We start from the raw sequence: 26,304 nt of genomic DNA, 5'->3' as shown, positions 1-26,304 counted from the left end.
GTGGCTAAAAACATCTGCCCCCAGCCACCCCAGAAAAGGCACATCTGGAAGATGTGCCTATTCTGGCACTTGGCCACTCTCTTCCCACTCCCTGTAGCGGTGGGATATGGGGTAATGAAGGGTTAATGCCACCTTGCTATTGGAAGGTGACATTAAGCCAGATTAATAATGGAGAGGCGTCAATTATGTCACCTATCCATTATTAATCCAATTGTTTGAAAGTGTTAAAAAACACACACACACACACATGATTTAAAAGTATTTTAATGAAATAAACACAGCGGTTGTTTTAATATTTTATTGCTCTCTCAATCCATTTTCAGACCCTCGCTTGGCAAAACAATAAACACACAATATACAGGTCCTTCTAAAAAAATTAGCATATAGTGTTAAATTTCATTATTTACCATAATGTAATGATTACAATTAAACTTTCATATACTATAGATTCATTATCCACCAAATGAAATTTGTCAGGTCTTTTATTGTTTTAATACTGATGATTTTGGCATACAACTCCTGATAACCCAAAAAACCTGTCTCAATAAATTAGCATATCAAGAAAAGGTTCTCTAAATGACCTATTACCCTAATCTTCTGAATCAACTAATTAACTCTAAACACATGCAAAAGATACCTGAGGCTTTTAAAAACTCCCTGCCTGGTTCATTACTCAAAACCCCCATCACGGGTAAGACTAGCGACCTGACAGATGTCAAGAAGGCCATCATTGACACCCTCAAGCAAGAGGGTAAGACCCAGAAAGAAATTTCTCAACAAATAGGCTGTTCCCAGAGTGCTGTATCAAGGCACCTCAATGGTAAGTCTGTTGGAAGGAAACAATGTGGCAGAAAACGCTGTACAACGAGAAGAGGTGACCGGAACCTGAGGAAGCAGTGGACTGAGTCTGGTGTGGAAACATCCAGAGCCACCGTGCACAGGCGTGTGCAGGAAATGGGCTACAGGTGCCGCATTCCCCAGGTAAAGCCACTTTTGAACCATAAACAGCGGCAGAAGCGCCTGACCTGGGCTACAGAGAAGCAGCACTGGACTGTTGCTAAGTGGTCCCAAGTACTTTTTTCTGATGAAAGCAAATTTTGCATGTCATTCGGAAATCAAGGTGCCAGAGTCTGGAGGAAGACTGGGGAGAAGGAAATGCCAAAATGCCTGAAGTCCAGTGTCAAGTACCCACAGTCAGTGATGGTGTGGGGTGCCATGTCAGCTGCTGGTGTTGGTCCACTGTGTTTCATCAAGGGCAGGGTCAATGCAGCTAGCTATCAGGAGATTTTGGAGCACTTCATGCTTCCATCGGCTGAAATGCTTTATGGAGATGAAGATTTCATTTTTCAGCATGACCTGGCACCTGCTCACAGTGCCAAAACCACTGGTAAATGGTTTACTGACCATGGTATTACTGTGCTCAATTGGCCTGCCAACTCTCCTGACCTGAACCCCATAGAGAATCTGTGGGATATTGTGAAGAGAAAGTTGAGAGACGCAAGACCCAACACTCTGGATGAGCTTAAGGCCGCTATTGAAGCATCCTGGGCCTCCATAACATCTCAGCAGTGTCACAGGCTGATTGCCTCCATGCCACGCCGCATTGAAGCAGTCATTTCTGCCAAAGGATTCCCGACCAAGTATTGAGTGCATAACTGAACATTATTATTTGATGGTTTTTTTGTTTGGTATTAAACACTTTTATTTGATTGGTCGGGTGAAATATGCTAATTTATTGAGACAGGTTTTTTGGGTTATCAGGAGTTGTATGCCAAAATCATCAGTATTAAAACAATAAAAGACCTGACAAATTTCAGTTGGTGGATAATGAATCTATAGTATATGAAAGTTTAATTGTAATCATTACATTATGGTAAATAATGAAATTTAACACTATATGCTAATTTTTTGAGAAGGACCTGTACATACCTTCTGCTGACCCGTCACGTCCCACGAGGTAATCCATCTGTAGGGGTTAAAATAATTTACAAGCAGGAGCCCTGCAAATGCAGCTGTGCTCGTGCTTGTAATTCCCCGGCGAATGAAGGAAATGTAGGTCATTGACCTACATTTCCTTCAGTCGCGGTGATGCGCCCCCTGGTGGATGTCCTCATATGACCTGGAGCGTGGGAAAAAGTTCCCAGGCTGCAGTTCATGAGAACATCCAGCAGGGGCGCATCACCGCGACTGAATGTAAGTATACACTCACCGGCCACTTTATTAGGTACACCATGCTAGTAACGGGTTGGACCCCCTTTTGCCTTCAGAACTGCCTTAATTCTTCGTGGCATAGATTCAACAAGGTGTTGGAAGCATTCCTCAGAGATTTTGGTCCATATTGACATGATGGCATCACACAGTTGCCGCAGATTTGTCGGCTGCACATCCCAAAGATGCTCCATACAAGGCAGGATGGATCCATGCTTTCATGTTGTTTACGCCAAATTCTGACCCTACCATCCGAATGTCGCAGCAGAAATCGAGACTCATCAGACCAAGCAACGTTTTTCCAATCTTCTACTGTCCAATTTCGATGAGCTTGTACAAATTGTAGCCTCAGTTTCCTGTTCTTAGCTGAAAGGAGTGGTACCCGGTGTGGTCTTCTGCTGCTTGTAGCCCATCTGCCTCAAAGTTCGACGCACTGTGCGTTCAGAGATGCTCTTAGGCCTACCTTGGTTGTAACGGGTGGCGATTTGAGTCACTGTTGCCTTTCTATCAGCTCGAACCAGTCTGCCCATTCTCCTCTGACCTCTGGCATCAACAAGGCATTTCCGCCCACAGAACTGCCGCTCACTGGATTTTTTTTCTTTTTCGGACCATTCTCTGTAAACCCTAGAGATGGTTGTGCGTGAAAATCCCAGTAGATCAGCAGTTTCTGAAATACTCAGACCAGCCCTTCTGGCACCAACAACCATGCCACGTTCAAAGGCACTCAAATCACCTTTCTTCCCCATACTGATGCTCGGTTTGAACTGCAGGAGATTGTCTTGACCATGTCTACATGCCTAAATGCACTGAGTTGCCGCCATGTGATTGGCTGTTTAGAAATTAAGTGTTAGGCTACGTTCACACGATCCGTTTTTTGCTGCGGATCCGTAGCGGAATTGCAGCTACGGATCCGCAGCCGTTTTCCATGCAGGGTACAGTACAATGTTACCCTATGGAAAACAAAACCCGCTGTGCCGACGATCCTTTTTTTCGCTGGAAAATCCGCGCGGATTTGCCAACGGAAAAAAGAAGTACCATGTCAATTCTTTCAGCGGATTCCGCTGCGGGTTTCCAACAGCACCAATAGGAAACTGCAGTTGGAAACCCGCAGTGGAATCCGCATAAGAAAAAGGACACAAATCCGCCGAGAGAAGCACCGCCGTTTTCCACTGCGGATTTCCCCGAAAAAGGACCGGAAAAATCCGCAGTGAAAAACGGATCGTGTGAACGTAGCCTTAACAAGAAGTTGGACAGGTGTACCTAATAAAGTGGCCGGTGAGTGTAGATCACTGCTTTCCTTTCAGCACCCGGGGATTACAGGCACGAGCGAGTGGTTTATCGCAGCTCATGCCTATAATATTAGTTAACCCCTTCAGATGGATTACCTCGTGGGACGTGACAGTTCATCAGAGAGGGTATGTATATTGTGTGTTTATTGTTTTGCCAAGCGAGGGTCTGAAAATGGATTGAGAGAGCAATAAAATATTAAAACAACCGCTGTGTTTATTTCATTAAAATACTTTTTAATCGTGTGTGTGTGTGTGTGTGTGTGTGTGTGTGTGTGTGTGTGTGTGTGTTTTTTAACACTTTCAGACAATTGGATTAATAATGGATAGGTGACATAATTGACGCCTCTCCATTATTAATCTGGCTTAATGTCACCTTCCAATAGCAAGGTGGCATTAACCCTTCATTACCCCATATCCCACCGCTACACGGGAGTGGGAAGAGAGAGGCCAAGTGCCAGAATAGGCGCATCTTCCAGATGTGCCTTTTCTGGGGTGGCTGGGGGCAGATGTTTTTAGCCACAGGGGGGCCAATAACCATGGACCCTCTCCTGGCTATTAATATCTGCCCTCAGTCACTGGCTTTACCACTCTGGCGGAGAAAATTGCGCGGGAGCCCACGCCAATTTTTTCCGCAATTTAACCCTTTAATTTCATAGCTAGAGACCCCAAATTTGACACACAGACACTTGTTACATTAGTGAAGAGGAATATGTAACTAGATGGGTATTTCCTGAAGGAACTACAGATAGTGCTTTGGAATGGTGCCCGGGCTGCCCCTGCAAGACTTTCACACTTGGGTGCCCCTCAGGCGGTCCGATTTGGTGGGTTGGGTCAATCTGGGTCTGATTTTGTGGGCGGGGTAAATCTAGGTCCGATTCGGTGGGCGGGGTCACTTTTGGTCCGATTCTGTGGGCGCGGCCACTCTGGGTCCGATTCGGTGGGCGGAGCCACTCTGGGTCCGATTTGGTGGGCGGGGCACCTTAGGGACCAATTTGGTGGGTGGGGTCACTCGGTCCGATTTGGTGGGCTGGGCACCTCAGGGTCTCATTTGGTGGGCTGGGCACCTCAGGGTCCGATTTGGTGGGTGGGGTCACTCTGGGTCCGATTTGGTGGAAGGGGTCACTCTGGGTTTGATTTGGTGGAAGGGGTCACTCTGGGTTCGATTTGGTGGGCGGAGCCACTCTGGGTCCGATTTGGTGGGCGGGGTCACTCTGGGTCCGATTTGGTGGGCGGGGTCACTCTGGGTCCGATTTGGTGAGCCGGGCCCCTCGGGGTCCGATTTGGTGAGCGGGGTAATCTACTATATAATTGTCTAAGGGCACTTCCGTCTTTCTGTCTCACAACACCGCTACGTCATCATCTCATGAGACCGCAATGCACTCTTGGGACCGGAGCGCGCAACAAGCATCGGGTACCGGCCACTCCAGGTGCAACAAGCATCGTGTACCGGCCGCTCTAGGAGGTGCAACAACCATCAGATACCGGCCGCTCCAGGAGGTGAGTATGTAACTTTTTTATTTTAATTCTTTTTTTTTTTTTTTAACAGGGATATGCAGTATACTATGTGACTGGACAATATACTACGTGACTGGGCAGTATAACTACGTGGCTCTGCGCTGTATACTGCGTGGCTCTGCGCTGTATACTGCGTGGCTCTGCGCTGTATACTACGCGGCTCTGCGCTGTATACTGCGCGGCTCTGCGCTTTGTACTGCGCGGCTCTGCGCTATATACTGCGTGGCTCTTCGCTGTATACTGCGCGGCTCTGCGCTGTGTACTGCGCGGCTCTGCGCTGTGTACTGCGCGTGTCCGTGCTGTGTACTGCGTGTGTCTGCGCTCTATACTGCGCGGCTCTGCGCTGTGTACTGCGCGGCTCTGCACTGTGTACTGCACGGCTCTGCGCTGTATACTGCGGGGCTCTGCACTGTATACTGCGGGGCTCTGCGCTGTATACTACGCGGCTCTGCGCTGTATACTGCGCGGCTCTGCGCTGTATACTGCGTGGCTCTGCGCTGTATACTGCGTGGCTCTACGCTGTGTACTGCGTGGCTCTACGCTGTGTACTGCGCGGCTCTGCGCTGTATACTGCGTGGCTCTGCGCTGTATACTGGGCGGCTCTGCGCTGTGTACTGCGCGGCTCTGCGCTGTATACTGCGCGGCTCTGCGCTGTATACTGCACGGCTCTGCGCTGTGTACTGCGCGGCTCTGCGCTGTGTACTGCGCGGCTCTGCGCTGTGTACTGCGCGGCTCTGCGCTGTGTACTGCGCGGCTCTGCGCTGTGTACTGCGCGGCTCTGCGCTGTGTACTGCGCGGCTCTGCGCTGTGTACTGCGCGGCTCTGCGCTGTGTACTGCGCGGCTCTGCGCTGTGTACTGCGCGGCTCTGCGCTGTGTACTGCGCGGCTCTGCGCTGTGTACTGCGCGGCTCTGCGCTTTATACTGCGCGGCTCTGCGCTGTGTACTGCGCGGCTCTGCGCTGTGCACTGTGCGGCTCTGCGCGGTATACTGCGCGGCTCTGCGCTTTATACTGCGCGACTCTGCGCTTTGTACTGCGCGGCTCTGCGCTGTGTACTGCGCGGCTCTGCGCTGTGTACTGCGCGGCTCTGCGCTGTGTACTGCGCGGCTCTGCGCTGTGTACTGCGCGGCTCTGCACTGTATACTGCGTGGCTGTGCAATATACTACGTGGACATGCATATTCTAGAATACCCGCTGAGTTAGAATCGGGCCACAGTCTAATAATCATAAGACTAAGGATAGTGGTTTGGAATTGTGCTGTACTGTCACTTTAAGAGCTGATATTATCTGACAAAACTTGTGACCTGGTGAGCTGATGTAGATTTCATAGGAGTTGGCATAGTAACTGTGTCTGACTGCGCATATCAATGAGCTAATCAGCCAGGTGGCAGTTATTTTTAGAAATTGCCTCAGAAACCAGCCCATTATAAACGTATAGGAAAATTTCCCTATTGAAATGCATTGAAAGACTTTTTTCAAACACAAATTGCGCAAAAACTACAAATCCGATCGGCACGAAAAATACTTAGCACACCTCTCAGGAACGCTGGCTTCGAAATGACACCTCACTGGAGTCTGTGAGTTTAGCGGTTCGGGCCGCATTACGTGCGGACTGAATAATAAGAATAAGAAGAAGTTTACCACGGTGGAATAACAGTATAGTGCTTTGTTCCAAAGCACTATAATAAAAGACGGGATATGAGATGGTTTACTGTGTGTAAACCATGTCTCATATCCTGTCGGGTTTGTGAAGGAGAAGGAAAAAGCCGGCAATTGAATTAGTGGCTTTTATGCTATCTAGCGCTGCATTAAAAATAAATATACATATATAGGTGTCTCACTGACATATATATATATATGTGTATATATACCTATTCTATGTGTATATATCTTCTCTATTCTAACCTGTCAGTGTGATTTTACTGTACACAGCGCTGATTTGCCGGCTTTTCAAAGGACACCGGTGCGTAAAAATCGGACAGCAATACGGATGTCAGACGGATGTTGCGATAAAAAATCGCATGACACTCGCATGATTTTCCTCCGTTTTTTCGGTCCGTTAATCGGACCGATTTGTCTCTCGCCAGTGGAAATGAGCCCTAACTGTAAGCACACTGGTGATAGACCTCCAGTCCTTCTGCTGTAACAATGAAGAGGTTGATGGGGGGCTAGTTCAGATAGGTGGTGGTTGTCAAATTAGCCTTCATGTGAATGGCAGGACCGAGGTTTCCCAGCAGAGCTTTGCTGTCGGAATAACGTTGTGTGTGCGATTCACAGGCAAGTGTGTAAAAATGCTATATTGTGTGTACTGTGCTTTCTCTGGTACTGCATGGGTGGAAAAATAACTGCTGCTTGTGAAGTCGTCATTGGAAAAAAACTTTCATAATTTTAGTGCCCCTTATTGAGTACAAGAGGGCACTTGATACTCCGTTAAGGACATGAATGTCCTGGGTACATATTTTACTGTGGAAAGAATTTACTTTTAAGAATTAAGAAAATACATCTTGTGCCAGTATGTCCTACAAGTGGTGATATATAATAGTTGAGTGAGCACTCCACATTTTTATTTCTTCAGAGTATTTCTATCTGACTATAAACTGTCCATACAGAATAAGACCTCATGCACATGACAGTATTACAGGATCATGTGGCATGTATCAATAATACTTCACTTAACACCTTATTGCCCGCCAATATGTCTTTTTACTGACCTGAGATATAAGGGAATAGTGTCCTCATATAGGTGACAATCCAGCAGCTGCCGACTGTACACTACAGCTGACAACTTTCTGCATTAGCCACAATAAGTGTTAGCACTTTCTATATCTGTTTAACCCCTTAGATGCTGTTGTCAATAGTAACTACATCATATAAATGGTTAATAGTTTGGCTTCTCCCTCTTTAACCCCATTGGTGCCCTGAGATCATGATTGTGTGGTCCTGCTGTTTGCTATGGCAATTCACGACCTTAGAGTCTGCCGGCTGTAGTAATCTGTTAAGAAGTTAGTGACATTTAGGTGGTAAAAATACACTTTTTAATTCCTGTCACACCACTTTGCATTCATTCCTGAAAATCACCTGAAGGGTAAGTAAGCTATGTGACAAGTCTTCAATATGTTGGGGGGGTGCTGTTTTCAAAATGGTACCACTTTTGAGCGTCTTCCAATATACAATGCCTACAAGTAGTATTCAACCCCCTGCAGATTTAGCAGGTTTAATAAGATGCAAATAAGTTAGAGCCTTCAAACTTCAAACAAGAGCAGGATTTATTAACAGATGCATAAATCTTACAAACCAAAAAGTTTTGTTGCTCAGTTAAATTTTTATAAATTTTAAACATAAAAGTGTGGGTCAATTATTATTCAACCCCTAGGTTTAATATTTTGTGGAATAACCTTTGTTTGCAATTACAACTAATAATCGTCTTTTATAAGACCTGATCAGGCCGGCACAGGTCTCTTGAGTTATCTTGGCCCACTCCTCCATGCAGATCTTCTCCAAGTGATCTAGGTTCTTTGGGTGTCTCATGTGGACTTTAATCTTGAGCTCCTTCCACAAGTTTTCAATTGGGTTAAGGTCAGGAGACTGACTAGGCCACTGCAACACCTTGATTTTTTGCCTCTTGAACCAGGCCTTGGTTTTCTTGGCTGTGTGCTTTGGGTCGTTGTCTTGTTGGAAGATGAAATTACGACCCATCTTAAGATCCTTGATGGAGGAGCGGATGTTCTTGGCCAAAATCTCCAGGTAGGCCGTGCTATCCATCTTCCCATGGATGCGGACCAGATGGCCAGGCCCCTTGGCTGAGAAACAGCCCCACAGCATGATGCTGCCACCACCATGCTTGACTGTAGGGATGGTATTCTTGGGGTCGTATGCAGTGCCATCCAGTCTCCAAACGTCACGTGTGTGGTTGGCACCAAAGATCTCGATTTTGGTCTCATCAGACCAGAGAACCTTGAACCAGTCAGTCTCAGAGTCCTCCAAGTGATCATGAGCAAACTGTAGACGAGCCTTGACATGACGCTTTGAAAGTAAAGGTACCTTACGGGCTCGTCTGGAACGGAGACCATTGTGGTGGAGTACGTTACTTATGGTATTGACTGAAACCAATGTCCCCACTGCCATGAGATCTTTCCGGAGCTCCTTCCTTGTTGTCCTTGGGTTAGCCTTGACTCTTCGGACAAGCCTGGCCTCGGCACGGGAGGAAACTTTCAAAGGCTGTCCAGGCCGTGGAAGGCTAACAGTAGTTCCATAAGCCTTCCACTTCCGGATGATGCTCCCAACAGTGGAGACAGGTAGGCCCAACTCCTTGGAAAGGGTTTTGTACCCCTTGCCAGCCTTGTGACCCTCCACGATCTTGTCTCTGATGGCCTTGGAATGCTCCTTTGTCTTTCCCATGTTGACAATGTATGAGTGCTGTTCACAAGTTTGGGGAGGGTCTTAAATAGTCAGAAAAGGCTGGAAAAAGAGATAATTAATCCAAACATGTGAAGCTCATTGTTCTTTGTGCCTGAACTACTTCTTAATACTTTAGGGGACCCAAACAGAATTCTGGTGGGTTGAGGGGTTGAATAATAAATGACCCTCTGAAAATACTTTTCACAATTAAAAAAAAAATAAACAAAGAAATAACATTCTTTTTTGCTGCAGTGCATTTCACACTTCCAGGCTGATCTACAGTCCAAATGTCACAATGCCAAGTTAATTCCAAATGTGTAAACCTGCTAAATCTGCAGGGGGTTGAATACTACTTGTAGGCACTGTATGTCACTTCAAACCTGGATAGGTCCCTAAAAAATAATTTTTGTAACTTTCCTTGAAAAACTGAATTTCTGCTACATTTTTAAACCTCCTAAAATGTTAAAATAAAATAACATTTTACAAATGATGCTGATTTAAAGCAGGCATGAGGAAAATGTTATTTATTAAGGTTTTTCTGTGGTATGACTTTCTGGAATAAAGGGATAATAATCATTAAAAGTTTTGAAAATGTTAAATTTTTGTTTTGCGTTTATTTATAAAAAAAATATCGACCTAAATTTACCTTTATCACAAATTATATTGTACCACGCAAAACCAGCTCAATCACTAGGATTTGTAAAAGCATTCCATAGTTATTACCACATAAAGTGACACTAGTCAGATTTCAAAAAATTTGGCCTGGTTAATAATAATAATAATAATAATAATAATAATAATAATTTGTATTTATATAGCGCCAACATATTCCGCAGCGCTTTACAACTTATAGAGGGGACTTGTACAGACAATAGACATTACAGCATAACAGAAATCACAGTTCAAAACAGATACCAGGAGGAATGAGGGCCCTGCTCGCAAGCTTACAACCTATGAGGAAAAGGGGAGACACGAGAGGTGGATGGTAACAATTGCTTTAGTTATTTGGATCGGCCATAGTGTAAGGCTCGGGTGTTCATGTAAAGCTGCATGAACCAGTTAACAGCCTAAGTATGTAGCAGTACAGACACAGAGTGCTATTAACTGCATAAAGTGTATGAGAACATGATGCGAGGAACCTGATTATGTGGTGTTTTTTTTTTTATTAGGCCACACAGGGATAGTTAGGTTAATGCATTGAGGCAGTAGGCCAGTCTGAACAAATGAGTTTTTAGGGCACACTTAAAACTGTGGGGATTGGGGATTAATCATATTAACCTAGGTAGTGCATTCCAAAGAATCAGCGCAGCACATGTAAAGTCTTGGAGATGGGAGTGGGAGGTTCTGATTATTGAGGATGCTAACCTGAGGTCATTAGCGGAGCGGAGGGCACGGGTAGGGTGGTAGACTGAGACCAAAGAGGAGATGTAGGGTGGTGCTGAGCCATGGAGTGCTTTGTGGATGAGGGTAGTAGTTTTGTACTGGATTCTGGAGTGGATGGGTAGCCAGTGTAATGACTGGCACAAGGTAGAGGCATCGGTGTAACGGTTGGTGAGGAATATGATCCTGGCAGCAGCATTCAGGACAGATTGGAGCGGGGAGAGTTTGGTAAGAGGGAGGCCGATTAGTAGAGAGTTACAATAGTCCAGACGAGAATGAATAAGTGAGACAGTAAGAGTTTTTGCAGAGTCAAAAGTAAGAAAATGCAAATTCTAGAAATGTTTTTGAGATACCGATAAGAAGAGCGAGCCAGTGATCGGATGTGGTGGGTGAATGAAAGCTCGGAATCAAGGATGACCCCAAGGCAGCGGGCATGTTGCTTTGGAGTAATGGTGGAACCGCACACGGAGATGGCAATGTCAGGCAAAGGTAGGTTAGTAGAGGGAGAGGAGTTCAGTTTTTGACAGGTCCAGTTTCAGATAGAGGGAGGACATGATGTTAGAGACAGCGGTAAGACAATCAGTGGTGTTTTCTAAAAAGGCAGGCGTGATATCAGGAGAAGTAGTGTATAATTGGGTGTCGTCAGCATAGAGATGATACTGGGAACCAAATCTACTGATTGTTTGTCCAATAGGGGCAGTATACAAAGAGAAGAGGAGGGGGCCTAGGACTGATCCTTGAGGAACCCCAACAGTAAGGGGAAGGTGAGAGGAGGAGGAACCAGCAAAACATACAGTGAAGGATCGGTCAGAGAGATAGGAGGAGAACCAAGAGAGAACGGTGTCCTTGAGGCCGATGGAGAGGAGCATAGTGAGCAGGAGCTGATGATCCACAGTATCGAATGCTGCAGAGAGATCCAAGAGAATTAGCATGGAGTAGTGACCATTAGATTTAGCTGTTAGTAGGTCATTAGAGACTTTAGTGAGGGCAGTTTCAGTAGAGTGTAAAGAGCGGAAGCCAGATTGAAGAGGGTCGAGAAGAGTTATCTGAGAGATAGCGGGTAAGACGGGAGTGGACCAGGCGTTATAATGGAGGAAATCTTCGGGTAGATTAGATTTTCTCCACAGACGTTCGGCGCACCTGGAGCACCGCTGCAGGAAACGTGTTTGCAGCGTGTGCCACGGTTGTCGCCGTCTGTGCCGAGTTGTTCTATGTATAGGAGGTGCAGCTTCATCCAGGGCACTTTGCAGGGTTTCATTGTAATGCTTCAGAGCAGAATCAGGACATGAGATGGAGAAGATTGGGGCCAATGAGGACTGCAAGTTCTTCATAAGTTTCTGGGTGTTAATGGCCTGTATGTTTCTATAAGTGTGGAAAGTGGGGGTGACCTGAGCGGGGTGGCAGTTCTTGATAGAGAATGGAAGAAGGTTGTGGTCAGAGAGCGGGAGAGGGGAGTTTGTGAAATCATCCACTGAGCAAAGCCGGGAGAAGACCAAGTCGCTGTAACGACACTTACATGGTGCCATATGCAGCTGTAGTGATGCTGAAATCTGATATTGTCCTTCCTTTCCTGATAGAAACTATACACTGCTCAAAAAAAAATAAAGGGAACACTAAAATCCCACATCCTAGATATCACTGAATTAAATATTCCAGTTGCAAATCTTTATTCGTTACATAGTGGAATACGTTGAGAACGATAAAACCTAAAAACTATCCAAGTAAATCAAAATTAATATCCCATGGAGGTCTGTGTTTGAAATTATTCTCAAAATCAAAGTGGAAAATCAAATTGCAGCCTTATCCAACTTCAGTGGAGATGCCTCAAGACAAGGAAATGATGCTCAGTAGTGTGTGTGGCCTCCACGTTGCCTGTATGACCTCCCTACAAAGCCAGGGCAGACTCCTGATAAAGCGGTGGATGTTCTTCCAAGGGATCTCCTCCCAGACCTGGGTTAAAGCCTTAGTCAACTCCTGGACAGTCTGTGGTGCATGTGTTGGTGGATATAACGAGACGCGATGTCCCAGATGTGCTCGATTGGATTCATGTCTGGGAAATGCACAGGACAGTCCATAGCATCAATGCCTTCATCATGCAGGAACTACATGGTATCTAACTGCAGTCAGGGTACCTCTGTCTAGGAAGGGCTAATGCGGCCTTCCAAAGAAATGCCTCCCCACACTATTACTGACCCACTGCCAAACCAGTCCTGCTGGAGCATGTTGCAAGCTGCAGAACTTACTCCACGGCGTCTCCAGACTCTGTCACATCTGCTAAGTGTGAACCTCCTCTTATCTGTGAAGAGCACAGTGAACCAATGTCAAATCCTCCAATCTTGGTGTTTTCTGGCAAATGCCAATCGCCCTGCGCGGTGTTTAGGCTGTAAGCGCAACACCCACTTGTGTACGTCAGGCCCTTGTACCACCTTCATGGAGTCTGTTTCTGAAAGTTTGAGCAGACACATGGTTGTTTGTAGACTGCTGTAGGTCATTTTGCAGGTCTCTGGCACTGTTCCTCCTTGCACAAAGGAGGAAGTGGGGGTCCTGCTGCTGGGCTATTGCCCTCCTAAGGCGCCCTCCACGTCTCCTGATGTACTGGCCTGTCTACTTGTATATGTTCCATTCTCTGAACACTGTGCTGACACACAGCTACCCTTTTTGCCTCAGCTTGCATTGATGTGCCATCCTGGATGAGCGCACTAACTGAGCAACATCGTTGGGTTGTAGACACCGCCTCATGCTACTGTACAGTACTGCTAGGGGTGAGAGCAATGATAAAATGCAACTGTGACCAAAACGGACAAAAAGGATGAGAACAGAGAAATGGTCTGTATTCACACCCTGCAGAACCACTCCTTTATACAGGTTGTCTTGATAATTGCCTATCATTTCTACCTATTGTCTATTCCATTTGCACAACAGCAGGAGAAATTGATTGACAATCAGTGTTGCTTCATAATTGGACAGGTTGGTTTTACAGAAGTGTGATTGACTTGGAGCTACACTGTTAGGCCATGTGCACACGTTCAGTATTCTTCGCGTTTTTTCGCTATAAAAACGCGAAAAAAAAACGCTTACATATGCCTCCTATTTACAGTGTAATCCGCATTTCTTGTGCAAATGTTGCATTTTTTTCTGCGAAAAAATCGCATTGCGGAAAAAAAAGCAACATGTTTATTAAATTTGCGGAATTGCAGGGATTCCGCACAACTAGGAATGCAATGATTTGCTTACTTTCCGCATGTGGCTTTGCCCACCATGCGGGCAGTAAGCAGATCATGTGCGGTTGGTACCCAGGGTGGAGGAGAGGAGACTCTCCTCCACGGACTGGGCACCATATAATTGGTAAAAAAAAAAGAATTAAAATAAAAAATAGTCATATACTCACCCTCTGATGGCCCCCGGAGTCTTCCCGCCTCTCTGGTGCACGCTGCCGCTTCCGTTCCAATAGATGGTGTGTGTGAAGGACCTGCGATGACGTCGCGGTCTTGTGATTGGTCGCGTGACCGCTCATGTGACCGCGACGTCATGGACGGTCCTGCACACACCATCTATAGGAACGGACGCCGCTGAGGAGATCGGCTGTCTGCAGAGGGTGAGTATAACCATTTTTTTATTTTTTTATTATTTTTAACATGATATCTTTTTACTATTGATGCTGCATAGGCTGCATCTATAGTAAAAAGTTGGTCACACTTGTCAAACACTATGTTTGACAAGTGTGACCAACCTGTCAGTGAGTTTTCCAAGCGATGCTACAGATCGCTTGTAAAACTTTAGCATTCTGCAAGCTAATTACGCTTGCAAAATGCTAAAAAAAAAGGCGAAAAAAACGCAAAAAAAAATGCGGATTTCTTGCAGAAAATTTCCGGTTTTCTTCAGGAAATTTCTGCAAGAAATCCTGACGTGTGCACATACCCTTAGTGTTTCTTTTTATTTTTTGAGCAGTGTACATTTATTAACAGATCTGTAGGTTTTCAATCACTCTTCCATTGTGGAAAGTTGCGTCCGTTTAAAGGGGTTATCCATCTTTTTTAACTTTATTTCTAAAGCTTTTGTCTTCTGTTGTGACTATCTCTTTGTTCTTAACTGGACCACAATTGGGCATGCTGTGATTTTTTTTATTTTTTTTTTGTGCAAAGTCGCTCATGTACAATTGTAAGTGGGCTAACATTGATCTGTTCGCTGTTCATGGCGCTTTTGACAGCACGTTAATCTGAAACACAGGTGTCTGAATGAAGCCATTCTCTGCACTAAACAATTTTTAAGACCACTAATAGATAAATAATGTTTCTGGATGAGGCTAGGTTGACAAATAAAGGATGCTCTCCTCTGAGCACAGTATCCATATGTCGATCAGATTACCTGAAAAACAGGATTCCATCAGAAGACCAGACCAAGCCATTCATTGTTGTGAGGCAGTCACTGTGGACTGTCTGACCACTGTTTCGGCAGTTAGTCTTTTTGAGGTTTGCAAAAATAAAAACATGGTCTACCATTGTTACCCTAACGGTGAAGGGCTCCATTAAGTCTTCATCAAGGTTTATATCGAAATCCTGTTTTGCTGAGATTCCGACAGGAACCCGCGATGCTGTGGTCCGTGGAAAGCACTGTATATGTGTTGCGTGGACCTGGGAACCTGCGAGTTGCAGCTTCCACATGGGATCCCAGCATGGCATATAACTTTTTTTTTTTTCTTATTGCACTCCCATCTCTGTTGCTGGGGTCCTAAGATTTGGGAACATAGCCCTACTAGTAAATGAACTATAAAACAAGCTATGTGTTTGCTTTCTGTGAAGACATTTGCACTTTGTCCCACAGTGTAGTCCATTGTGTCTGACTTTGTGCATGAATGGCTGATGAGGCCGCTCTCTGCTCGATTGGCCTGGATTCAAGCTAGGTCGGCACCACACATCACATGTGCAGCGTTCAGGATACATTACATGGATACTGAGAATCCATGACTGCACTGTGGAGCGGATTTATTTTTCACAGTTTAGCACATTTCCAAAAATGTAATACAACAGCATAAAGCAGAAGCAATGAAGGTGGTGAATATTGCGCATCATGAAGTACCGTAATTTTATTTCTAGTTTTTTGTTTTTTATCAAGTTGTTTCGCGCTAAGATCATTGGTATAAGTGGGCAAAGTCTAGCTGTGCTCGGGAAGCCGGTCTTAACTGAGAGAAATGGTGCAGTGATCAAGATATACGCTTTATTTGGCTATAAATCTTGTATGGTGCCAGCTTGTGTCAGGACACTGCATATAAATCAGGCTTGCCTTCTGGCACTTATCTTAGCCTTGACAGAAATCCTGAAGTTCCCCTATTCACACTACTGAAGAGAAATATGCAAGCCTGACTCAAAGTTGGCACCTCCTTTTACCCTACTAAACTGCCCCCAACGCCTTAGATGTAATGTGCAACCCTAATTAAAGCTTTAGTTGCCTTCTATGTAGATTTGTCTTCCAATTGTCTAGGTGGCACTGGATATTGGTTCAGTCATGCCCACAGCAGTACAGCCACAGATCATCATGAGTTAAAGAAAAGTTATGGCGTCGGAGCTGGGAGAAACTGGGGTGAAAATTCCAAAAGGTGAGGGAAAAAAATTAGTGCACCTACATTTTTAGACTTTTCAAAACTTTTATGCCAGAACTTTGGTATGAAAGATTTGATCAATCAGGCCCTTAAGGGCTGTTATTTTTTTTATTGTTATTTAACTTTCTAGACACATGTTAAAGGGAACCTGTCACCCCCAAAATCAATGATGAGGTAAGCCCACCGTCATCAGGGGCTTATCTACAGCATTCTGTAATGCTGTAGATAAGCCCCCGATGTAACCTGAAAGAGGAGAAAAAGAGGTTAGATTATACTCACCCAGGGGCGGTCCCAGTCCGGTCCGATGGGTGTCTCATGTCCGCTCCGGCGCCTCCTATCTTCATTCCATGACGTCCTCTCCTGGTCTTCACGCCGCGGCTCCGGCGCAGTCGTACTTTGTCTGCCCTGTTGAGGGCAGAGCAAAGTACTGCAGTGCACAGGCGCTGTGCCTCTCTGACCTTTCCGGCGCCTGCGCACTGCAGTACTTTGCTCTACCCTCAACAGGGCAGACAAAGTACGCCTGCGCCGGAGCTGCGGCGTGAAGACCAGAAGAGGACGTCATGGAATGAAGATAGGAGGCGCCAGACCGGATCTGCGACACCCATCGGAGCGGGACTGCCCCTGGGTGAGTATAATGTAACGTCTTTTTCTCCTCTTTCAGGTAACATCGGGGGCTTATCTATAGCATTACAGAATGCTGTAGATAAGCCCCTGATGACGGTGGGCTTCCCTCACCATCGATTTTGGGGGTGACAAGTTCCCTTTAAGGATGGACCTTACATGAACTCTACAACATTGGGTGCAATTTAGTAGGGCAAAATAGCGTGACAGCATCCTTCACCATAGTGAAAAAACAATTTTACTACCATTGTGACAACAAAACCATTTTCTTGTAGCTACTGCCTGCACCTTTATCAGTCCATGTGTGTTCATTGTGTCCCTTGTGCTTGACCCCACATCCCTAGTCAAGAGAACAGAGCCCTTCCCACTTACCTAGTAGCCACTGTAGGATGTAGAGCTCCATCACATGTCTTATTGCTCATTTTCTTAGGATTATTGCTCTCTAGAAATCGCTGTGAGTTAAGCCTTCCACATCCCTAAGTACATGTTCAGTGTATTAGGCCAGTTTCACACTTCTGTATGGCTGCGTACTTCCCCCCCTTACGCTCCGCCTACTTCCGCCTGCGTACCTATCTTTAACGCTGGGTACGCAGGGACATGCGTTGTATGCGGATGGGTCAGCATGCGTTGTTTTGATGTGCCCGACGACTGCACGGGAGCACATAAATATTGATTTAATGATTATTCCATGCACTGTGCTTTTTTATTTATTGTATTTATACACATGAGTCTTGCATTTTTTCACATAGTACAATTGTTCCCTGGTCCGTGCTTCCACCGTTTTTTCATCTGTGGTCTCGCTTGTTTTTAATATATATCATGTTTATATTTTATGATATTTAATACAAAATATTATTTTTAAGAGTATTATAGTCTTATTTATGAAGTTTTTTTTGTTGATGTTCCTGATAAAACATTAGCTAGCACTCATCCGAAGTACAACCTTGTGAACATTGGCATGTTTGGGCAGTTTCTATATGTCTGGAGGCTTCAATTGTAAATTGTTCTGAGCTGAAAAACTGCACCGAAGCAGCTGATTAGACAGGAGGTACACAGCCATGTACGAGCCTATTACTGAACCACTAATACCACCAATATGAGAAGACACTAATTAGCAGTGTATGCTTGTCCTAAAGTCTCGGTTCGACAGTGTGAAAGGTCAAGTGATTACCACGGTCTCTGATTTTTGGTGAGCTAAGCAAGAATTAAAATAGAGAACCACAAGGGTTACACAGTGTAGTCTCCTGACTGTCCTGTCACATGCACATGATTACTTGCTCGTAAATGACCTCTTTAAGCTAGAAGTGCAGTCATGTCTGGTGTTAGGCTATTTTCTAATATATAAATGTTCATGTAAACCAATGACCTCTTTACTCTTTGTTACTCTAATGAATTTTATATATTAAAAAAATTTATAAAAGCTTTACTAGATTTACCCTTTTTAACCCTTTTCATCTGTCCAATTGAGAGGTGATAAATTTTACATGGGTCATTGCCTGACATACAGTATCAACCATTGCCAGAAAGAGGGACCATGTCTTTCATTCTTCCCAGGCACAAAACCTCTGTTAGTAGGAGTTTGAACTTGTCGCTGGTTGTGCATGGCCCCGCACTGATATAGCACTTATCGCCAAACTTTTTCCGTTTTCTTCTGTCTGTCTCCTTAGTTCCTGTGGTCACTATCGATAACTTTGAAGTGTAGTCTATATTGGCGGTGTCATAATTACATAGGTTGAAGAAAGACTTAGGTCCATCAAGTTCAACCTTTCTAAACTAATTGTACATTTTGTCCTTAAATTAACTATAACCCACAATGTTATGTGTACTGAGGAAATCATCCAGCCCTTTTTTAAAACCTGTCATGGTGTCTGCTATTACTACGTCTTGCGTTAGGTCATTTTACTGTCTGACTGCTCTAACTGTAAAGAACCCTTTCCTATTTAGCTGCGGGAATTGCCTATGGAGCTCCATTCAGAGAACGCAGCTCCATAGACTGGAGCAGCTACTACTGCCATGTCTCGCACTGTGGTCCAAGAGAACCCCGCTGTTGTGAACTGTGCTGAAGTCATTATGGTTACATCAGCCGGATTAATGAGTGCCGGACTCGTGGTCGCTCATTAGTCCGGCACTTGATCTGCCCTCTTGAGAACCAGACGCTGTGTACTGAGGTAACCTTACTGACCTCACCACAGTTTACAACAGCCGGGTGTGGCAGTGGCTGCTGCTCCAGTCTATGGAGTTGCATTCTCTGGGAAATTGTTAGGGAGTTTTGTTATTGGGTTAATAATGAGGGCGTCTGATAGGTGCTGCCCCGTTACTAACCTCTGGGCTTAGTCAGCAGACATTACACAGCTGACACGAACCTCAAAATATTACCGTGCTTGCCAACGCACCATGGCGAACAGAAAGAACCGGCAAAGCTGCCAGAATTTGTGCATCTAATGGATGGGCCTTTTCTGAGGCGGTTGTGGGGTGCTATTTTTTTAGGCTAGGAAGGGCCCAATAACCATGGTTCTTCCCAGCCTAAGAATACCAGCCCCCAGCTGTCGGCTTTAGATTGGCTGATTATACAAAAAAAAAATGGGGGGACTCCGCCATTTTTAAGAAAGATAATTAAAAAAAAAAAGTAAAAGCAGACAGCTGAGGGACCCCATGTTGTGTGTTTGTTTTTTTTTTTTTGTTTTTTTTAATACTCTTTTCTTAACTTTTAACATGGTTCGTTCACCGGTCAATTGCAGCCATGCTATTACTTGATCTAGCTGTGATGGGGCCGGAAGTGCCCACACAGGAAAAGCTTGATGATTGGCTGCACTGAAGCCTTAGAGAAGCTTAGTTTGGGGTGCCAAACCTGAACTGTGAAAGAAACTTCTGGAAGATGTCCATGCGCGGCCGGTACAGACCCCGAACTTTACTCTTCACTATTGATGGGCGAACCTGATGACCATGGACTTGCACACCACTCCTGTGTAAACCTACTTTGTATTTTACACCATAAAATGCAGAACTTTTTATTCCATTATAATTGCGATTATACTAGATACATGAACCCTGGAGGCCGATCGCTTTTGCTTATAACCAGAAGACCCAGACTCATAGTGATATGTGGACAGGGCACCATACACTCAGCCACAGAAAAAAAACACTCCAAAATAAGCATTATAAAATAGGCGGAGCACAGGAGTGTTTAAAACTGTATAGAAACACTTTATTAGCACCTAAAATATTACATACTAATCACACACAAACAAGTGCAAAATAAGGACACACAGTAGTGGTTCTCTGCAGAAATGTATAATTACAGAACGTTCAGATACAGTTCAGAAAACTCTTTATGGTAAGGTCTACTCTGCAAGTTTGTATCCCTTTAATTAGGTACTGCCTCAGATAGGGAAAACCCATACCAATAAGAATCATTGCTATCCCTAAGAGGTACAAACACGAATGTGGAATAAAAAGGTATGCAAGTTTGGCATCATTAACCACTAAAATGTGTATATACGAATAGTGGCATATATAACCTTACCAAGTCGCAAAGATACCACCTCTGCATAAGTAAACAACCCCGATGCGCGTTTTGCCCACTAAATCGCCATGCTTTCTCAAGGGAAGGTTCATGACTGGAGGGTTTTTCTTTTGTTTTTTTGTTTTTTTTTCCCCTCCACTAATTGAATATAAATGCCACATTGCACCCCTCCCAGACTGGTACCATTACAACAATGTTGGTTCGGGTCTGTTACTCAGACATTGTTGGGCTGCAGTGGCCACGTGACAGATTGACAGCCGTTCAGCAGCTGCAGTGCTTGTAAGTGTGGTCACTGATGGGCTGCAGTGCTCATCGGCAGCCACTGATCAGATGCAGCATTCCTACTACACATAAGCGCTGCTGCTCCTCAGCGGCTTCTGATATGTTACTTGAGCACCACAGCCTAACGATGTCACTCGAGTGCGCCATCCAACTGTGCCAACATCGCAGGATACCGCCGGTTTGGAAGGTGTTTGTATATAGCATTTTTAAATGCAATAGTACCCCATGTAAAGTAAGAAGGGCACTCCATTATTTGTCTGTTATTTAGACAAAGTACATTTTCACCTGAAACCACTGGGTTGAAAAACTGAAGATTGTTTTTTTTTTTTCTTTTTTCTTTTCTCTGAAGTGGAAACCAATCGCTATTCAGTCTGAATAGTTTATATACTGGCTTTAAAAGACTTCAGGAGAACTGATAGTTGTGGATTGTATGGGTTCAAAATCCACTGTTATCAGAGGTGACCTGATGGCTTACCTAGATAATGGCGCTGGGCTATGCAGAACGTTGTTCTCCATTGTACATGACATACATATGGAATGATGTTTATGATCTGTCTAAAATTGGAATACCCACTTAAGATTACACTCTTGGCTGAGTGTGCATGTGTATAGGGGGTTCAGGAGGAATTTATGGGGTTATCCAGCCTTAGTAAAAGTAAAACCCTGCAGCATAAGTGATAAAATAACAACATAAATGAAACTTCAGCCCACTCCAAGTGCTATGTGCACACGTCAGGATTTTGTCAGGATTTTGTCAGGATTTTGTCAGGCTTTTTCCTCAGGTTTTGTAGCCAAAACCAGGAGTGGAACAATTAGAGGAAAAGTGTAATAGAAACATATGCACCACTTCTGCATTTATCACCCACTCCTGGTTTTGGCTACAAAACCTGAGGAAAAATCCTGACAAAATCCTGACAAAATCCTGACAAAATCCTGACGTGTGCACATACCCTTTAAAGTAACACAGACGCTATAGCAGTGTTCCCAGCCTTATTACCTCCACCATGGCTTTCATCCCCCCTCCTTACCCAATATGACGTGTTATCTCTATACATCATTACTGGGAACATCGCTGGAAATGTTGTGCTGGCTCTTCGTGGGAAGAGAGGAATATGGGTCACATGTACATTAGCAATGAACAGACATTGTCTTTATTTTTTTGTATTGAAGCATCTTATGAGCCTGTGCAAAGTTTATTGTGTAGGGGGGAGCAGGGTCAACTAAGGCTGCTTTCACACATCAGGTTTTTACCGTTAGGCACAATCCGGCAAAAACGGATCCGTCGCAGATTGTGAAAAACTGATGGATCAGTTTTTTCGACGGATCCGACTAGGTGATCCAGCTAATTAGATCCTAAAATAATCTGAGCATGCGCAGTTAAAAAAACAAAACAAAACAAAAAAAAAAAACAAATCCGGTTCTGGATTCCATCATGTGACGGATCCGGCGCCCATAGGCTTCCATTGTAGCAAAAACCGGACAGAGCCAGATCCGGCGCTGTCCGTTTTTTTGCCACAGACAAAAAACGTTACTCTGTTTTTTCCAGATGCTGGAAAAACTATTTTCGATGGATCCGTCGAAAAACGGACGAAATGTGAGGCCATCCGACACTAAATAAAAGTCCATAAGAAAAAAACGGATCCGGCTGCATCATTCGCCTGATCCATTTTTTTCAAAATTCACCGGATTCAGCCTGACGGCAAAAACCTGATGTGTGAAAGCGGCTGAAGACACCGCCTATTGTGAATGGTGGATCCTGTTTTATCAGCTGTGTTTAAAGGTGTTACCTGTCTGAATAATCTGCCCTCTGTTGATAAGGAAACTGCTGAAAATTTTTCCAGAAAGGACAAAGTATGTGTTAAAAAATAAATAAATAAATCCCCAGGGGCTCCTGTGAAAATCACAATCACAAACTTTATTAAAAAAAAAATAAAAAAATTATTGTTCGATGCAACAATTTTTCAGATTTACCATTTTTTATTGCAGGTATCGTCTCAACATTGTGTCTGGTATGGAGAGTGTGGGGATGCAGATGTGGGCCGTTACAACTGTGAATATCTGGGCCCTCCAAAACCCCTACCCAAGGAGGGGTATGAACTACTTCAGGTATGCCGCCTTATCTGGGTTATTTCACCCTACAACTAATGCAACATGTTTGGTAGCTCATCGTGTAATCATGTGACCTCATGTGACTGGTCTGTGTCTGGTCATTGGGTGCCAGAGCCAACGCGGGTCCAGTGCACTGAATGGTTTGTTATGGGTCACCGTACACAGCTGGCCTCTACCGGACACTGTCTATGGTTTCTTTGTCAGTGTGTGGAAATGTGCCAGGCCATTTTCCTTTTACAAGCTTGTCACTTACATTCTTTGAATCAAGGTGCTTTCTTCTAGAGATCAATTTTGACCACTGGTGGGGTACACAAATGACCTCTGCTTCTTCTCGCCGAAATTAACCTGATTTATTCACTAATGGACTATCCACTGTGGATTTTTCTGCCAATGTGCAGTGTGCTGATATTGATGTAGATTTCACCCTATAGGTTACACTGGGTAAAAATCTACAAGACTCTGTGCCAGGACCGACGTGCCGACTTGGAGAGTCTCAGTATTCTCTGGTGGCTTTGAGAGCTTTTGTTACTTGTGAACTGTAAGCCTGATCCATATGTATTGTAGTATACATTTTTGTGTAAAATTCACAGCAATTCTGCAATTGAATTTACCCCTGGGATTGTATATATACCGGCATATTTTTTTTTTAATGTTTCAGCATCATGGCTGTGGGCCCGACCTAGAAAGATTCGCCAAACAACAAACAAGACTGCTGACATTCCCAGATCTGAGATAACAATGTATTCATTGTTGTAGCAATAAAGGAGACCTTGACCCATTACGGGTTTGGAACAAACTACTAATTTAGCACTTATGAATGTTATGTGCAGTTGTCTTCATACTTTTGGACTTGGCCATCCTGGTGTTGGTCCATCCTTTTATAAAGGATGCATACTCTTGAAAAGAGAAACTTGCTTTAATGATTTGATCAGTGTGGGTTTGTTTTCCATAGTCATAAGTTTCCCATCATTTTGTGACAGTCCACATATTGGATACCCGTGCCTGCCATAATGTCGTAGACTGCAAGTTCTGGATGTAGCTGAATTGCTGTTGGTCTTGGGTAGCAGATTCTGAACTCACACGGGTTTCCATACATCTTGGAGTTATAACAGCTTTTAAAAGCGCCTATCGATTGTAAGAAAAACCTAGAAAGTGACCATAGATGAAATGTAATGTTTTTTTTTAAACATAGGTCACTGATTGTCCTCAGCATTAGGCTGTGTTTACATGCAGTATTTTTGCATTTTTTTTCTGCAGCCAAAACCTGCTCTGTTGGCAACAAAAATGCTTGATTCTGGTGCAGAATAGGTCTACAGTAGATGCTTAAAAAAAAGTTCGTTTTATTCACCAAAAACTCTGCTAAAACACAGCAAATCCTGTTTGCTGCATTTCTTCACAGCATTTTTGCATTTTCTTGTTTCTTCCTGTAGATGGAAAGAAAACACTGCAATTGTTAAATTTAATCAGGGGTAAAAATAAGCAAGCTTGTGGTAACTCCTAGTTTTTGCTGGTACTGTAAAACGCATAAACACCTAGTGTGAACATAGCCTTACAACGACATAGGCTTTTTTCCTTTTACCAGGGTGAGCACAAAATCTGAGATTTTCTCTGGCAGCGATGTGAGATGGCGAGCTGATTATACATCATTTGAATGGCGGTGAAGCCTTGTACTCAGATCTAGCACAATGTGTCCTGATTCGCTGTTTTGTCTATTTGCTGATCCTTAGCATATAATGGGAGAATTTTTTCTTCCCTTACTAAACTCTTAACAAAAAAAAAAATCACACATATGACCCTCCAAGTATCCCAAAAAATGGTAAAGCGACAAAACAGAAATTTGGCTGAAATTTTCCTCACTGCCCATCAGGTACCTAAAGTTTTTACTTTTAAAGGGCTTTTCCCACGACCATTACACAGTGCACAGCAAGGGCACATTTATAAGATTATCTCGGCACAGGAACATTTTGTTTTTGTTTTTTTAACACATCCAATTGTGGAAATTATTTTTATTCCACTGAAATGTTGATTAAAATTAACTTTTATTAATGGGAAAACCCCTTTAATACTAAATATCTTTTTAATAGTCACTAATATATAATTTATTTGCGTATTATGCATACCAAATAAAGGAGGAAGATACAGTTGCTTCTAAGGGGTTAATTTTCAAGTAGAGGTTGGCTTTTTCCAAGACGTTAATATGCAAAACAAGCAATCTGCTGCTCATAAGGGGATAGTCTGAGACTCTCAATGTACCCAGACAGTCACAGCCACAGCAAATTGGTGAGGCAGGGTATCAGTCGAGGTTTGTAGGCGCCTTTCTCTTGCTGCTTAAAGGGTCTCTGTCGGCACAGAATGACTGTTCAAACAAAGTTAACACGCTCGGTGAGTCATGGTGGGACCAATCATTTTATATACATCTTCCCATCTGCTTGGTTTCCATCTATCTCAGCCCTTCTTTACCTCTTTGAAAGATCAGGGTGGAGATGGAAGGAAAACAAGCAGAGGTGGGAAGGTTTATTTTTATTGTTTGTTCCTAACATTTGAAGTATATATACGTCATGGTTGGGAAGTACTTTTCGACTGGTGAGCAGGCTCGGACTGGCCCACCGGAGAACCGGGGGGGGGGGGAATATGAGCCATGCATACAGGGGGGGAATATGAGCCACGCATACAGGGGGGAGTATGAGCCATGCATACAGGGGGGGAATATGAGCCATGCATACAGGAGGGGGGGAATATGAGCCATGCATATGGGGGGGGGGGAATATGAGCCATGCATACGGGGGGGATGTGAGCCATGCATACGGGGGGAATATGAGCCATGCGTACGGGATGGGAGGGAGATGAGCCATGCATACAGGAGGGGGGGGCATTATACTGTATGGAGAACTGTGTGGCCGTTATACAGTATGGAGCATCATGTGTGGCCAATGGACATTATACAGTATGGAGCATCATGTGTGGCCATTATACAGTATTGAGCATCATGTGGGATCGTTATACGGTATGGAGAACTGTGTGTGGCCATTATACAGTATGGAGAACTGTGTGTGGCCGTTATACAGTATGGAGCATCATGTGTGGTGGCCGTTATACAGTATGGAGCATCATGTGTGGTGGCCGTTATACAGTATTGAGCATCATGTGTGGCCATTATACAGTATGGAGCACTGTGTGGCCATATTTTTTTGTTTATAATTATTGTATATAAAACAGTGTGATCAGCCGTGCTAAATGGCTGTGGTTGGGACGTGGATATGGGTGTGACTAGTTGTGAAATGGGTGTGGTCAGAGGCGTGGCCTAAAATTTGCTGCAGCTCCGGTGATGGTGAGGCGGTAGCTCCGGTAGTGGTGAGGAGGCAGCAGGGGGTGAAATGACTGACC

General features: G+C 44.3%; 1 protein-coding gene across 1 annotated transcript in view; it reads left to right on the top strand.

The window, feature by feature from the left end:
* The window catches only part of NPC1 (NPC intracellular cholesterol transporter 1), an 88,376-nt gene that overhangs the window by 21,261 nt on the left and 40,811 nt on the right, over positions 1-26,304 (top strand). The window contains exon 2 of the mRNA XM_077270359.1: positions 22,798-22,917. Coding sequence (XP_077126474.1) covers positions 22,798-22,917 — 120 coding nt within the window. The remainder of the gene's footprint in view (positions 1-22,797; positions 22,918-26,304) is intronic.

The sequence above is a fragment of the Ranitomeya variabilis genome, chromosome 6, assembly GCF_051348905.1.
Source record: "Ranitomeya variabilis isolate aRanVar5 chromosome 6, aRanVar5.hap1, whole genome shotgun sequence".
Classification (NCBI taxonomy): Eukaryota; Metazoa; Chordata; class Amphibia; order Anura; family Dendrobatidae; genus Ranitomeya; species Ranitomeya variabilis.
This window is presented reverse-complemented; position numbering and strand designations above follow the sequence as displayed.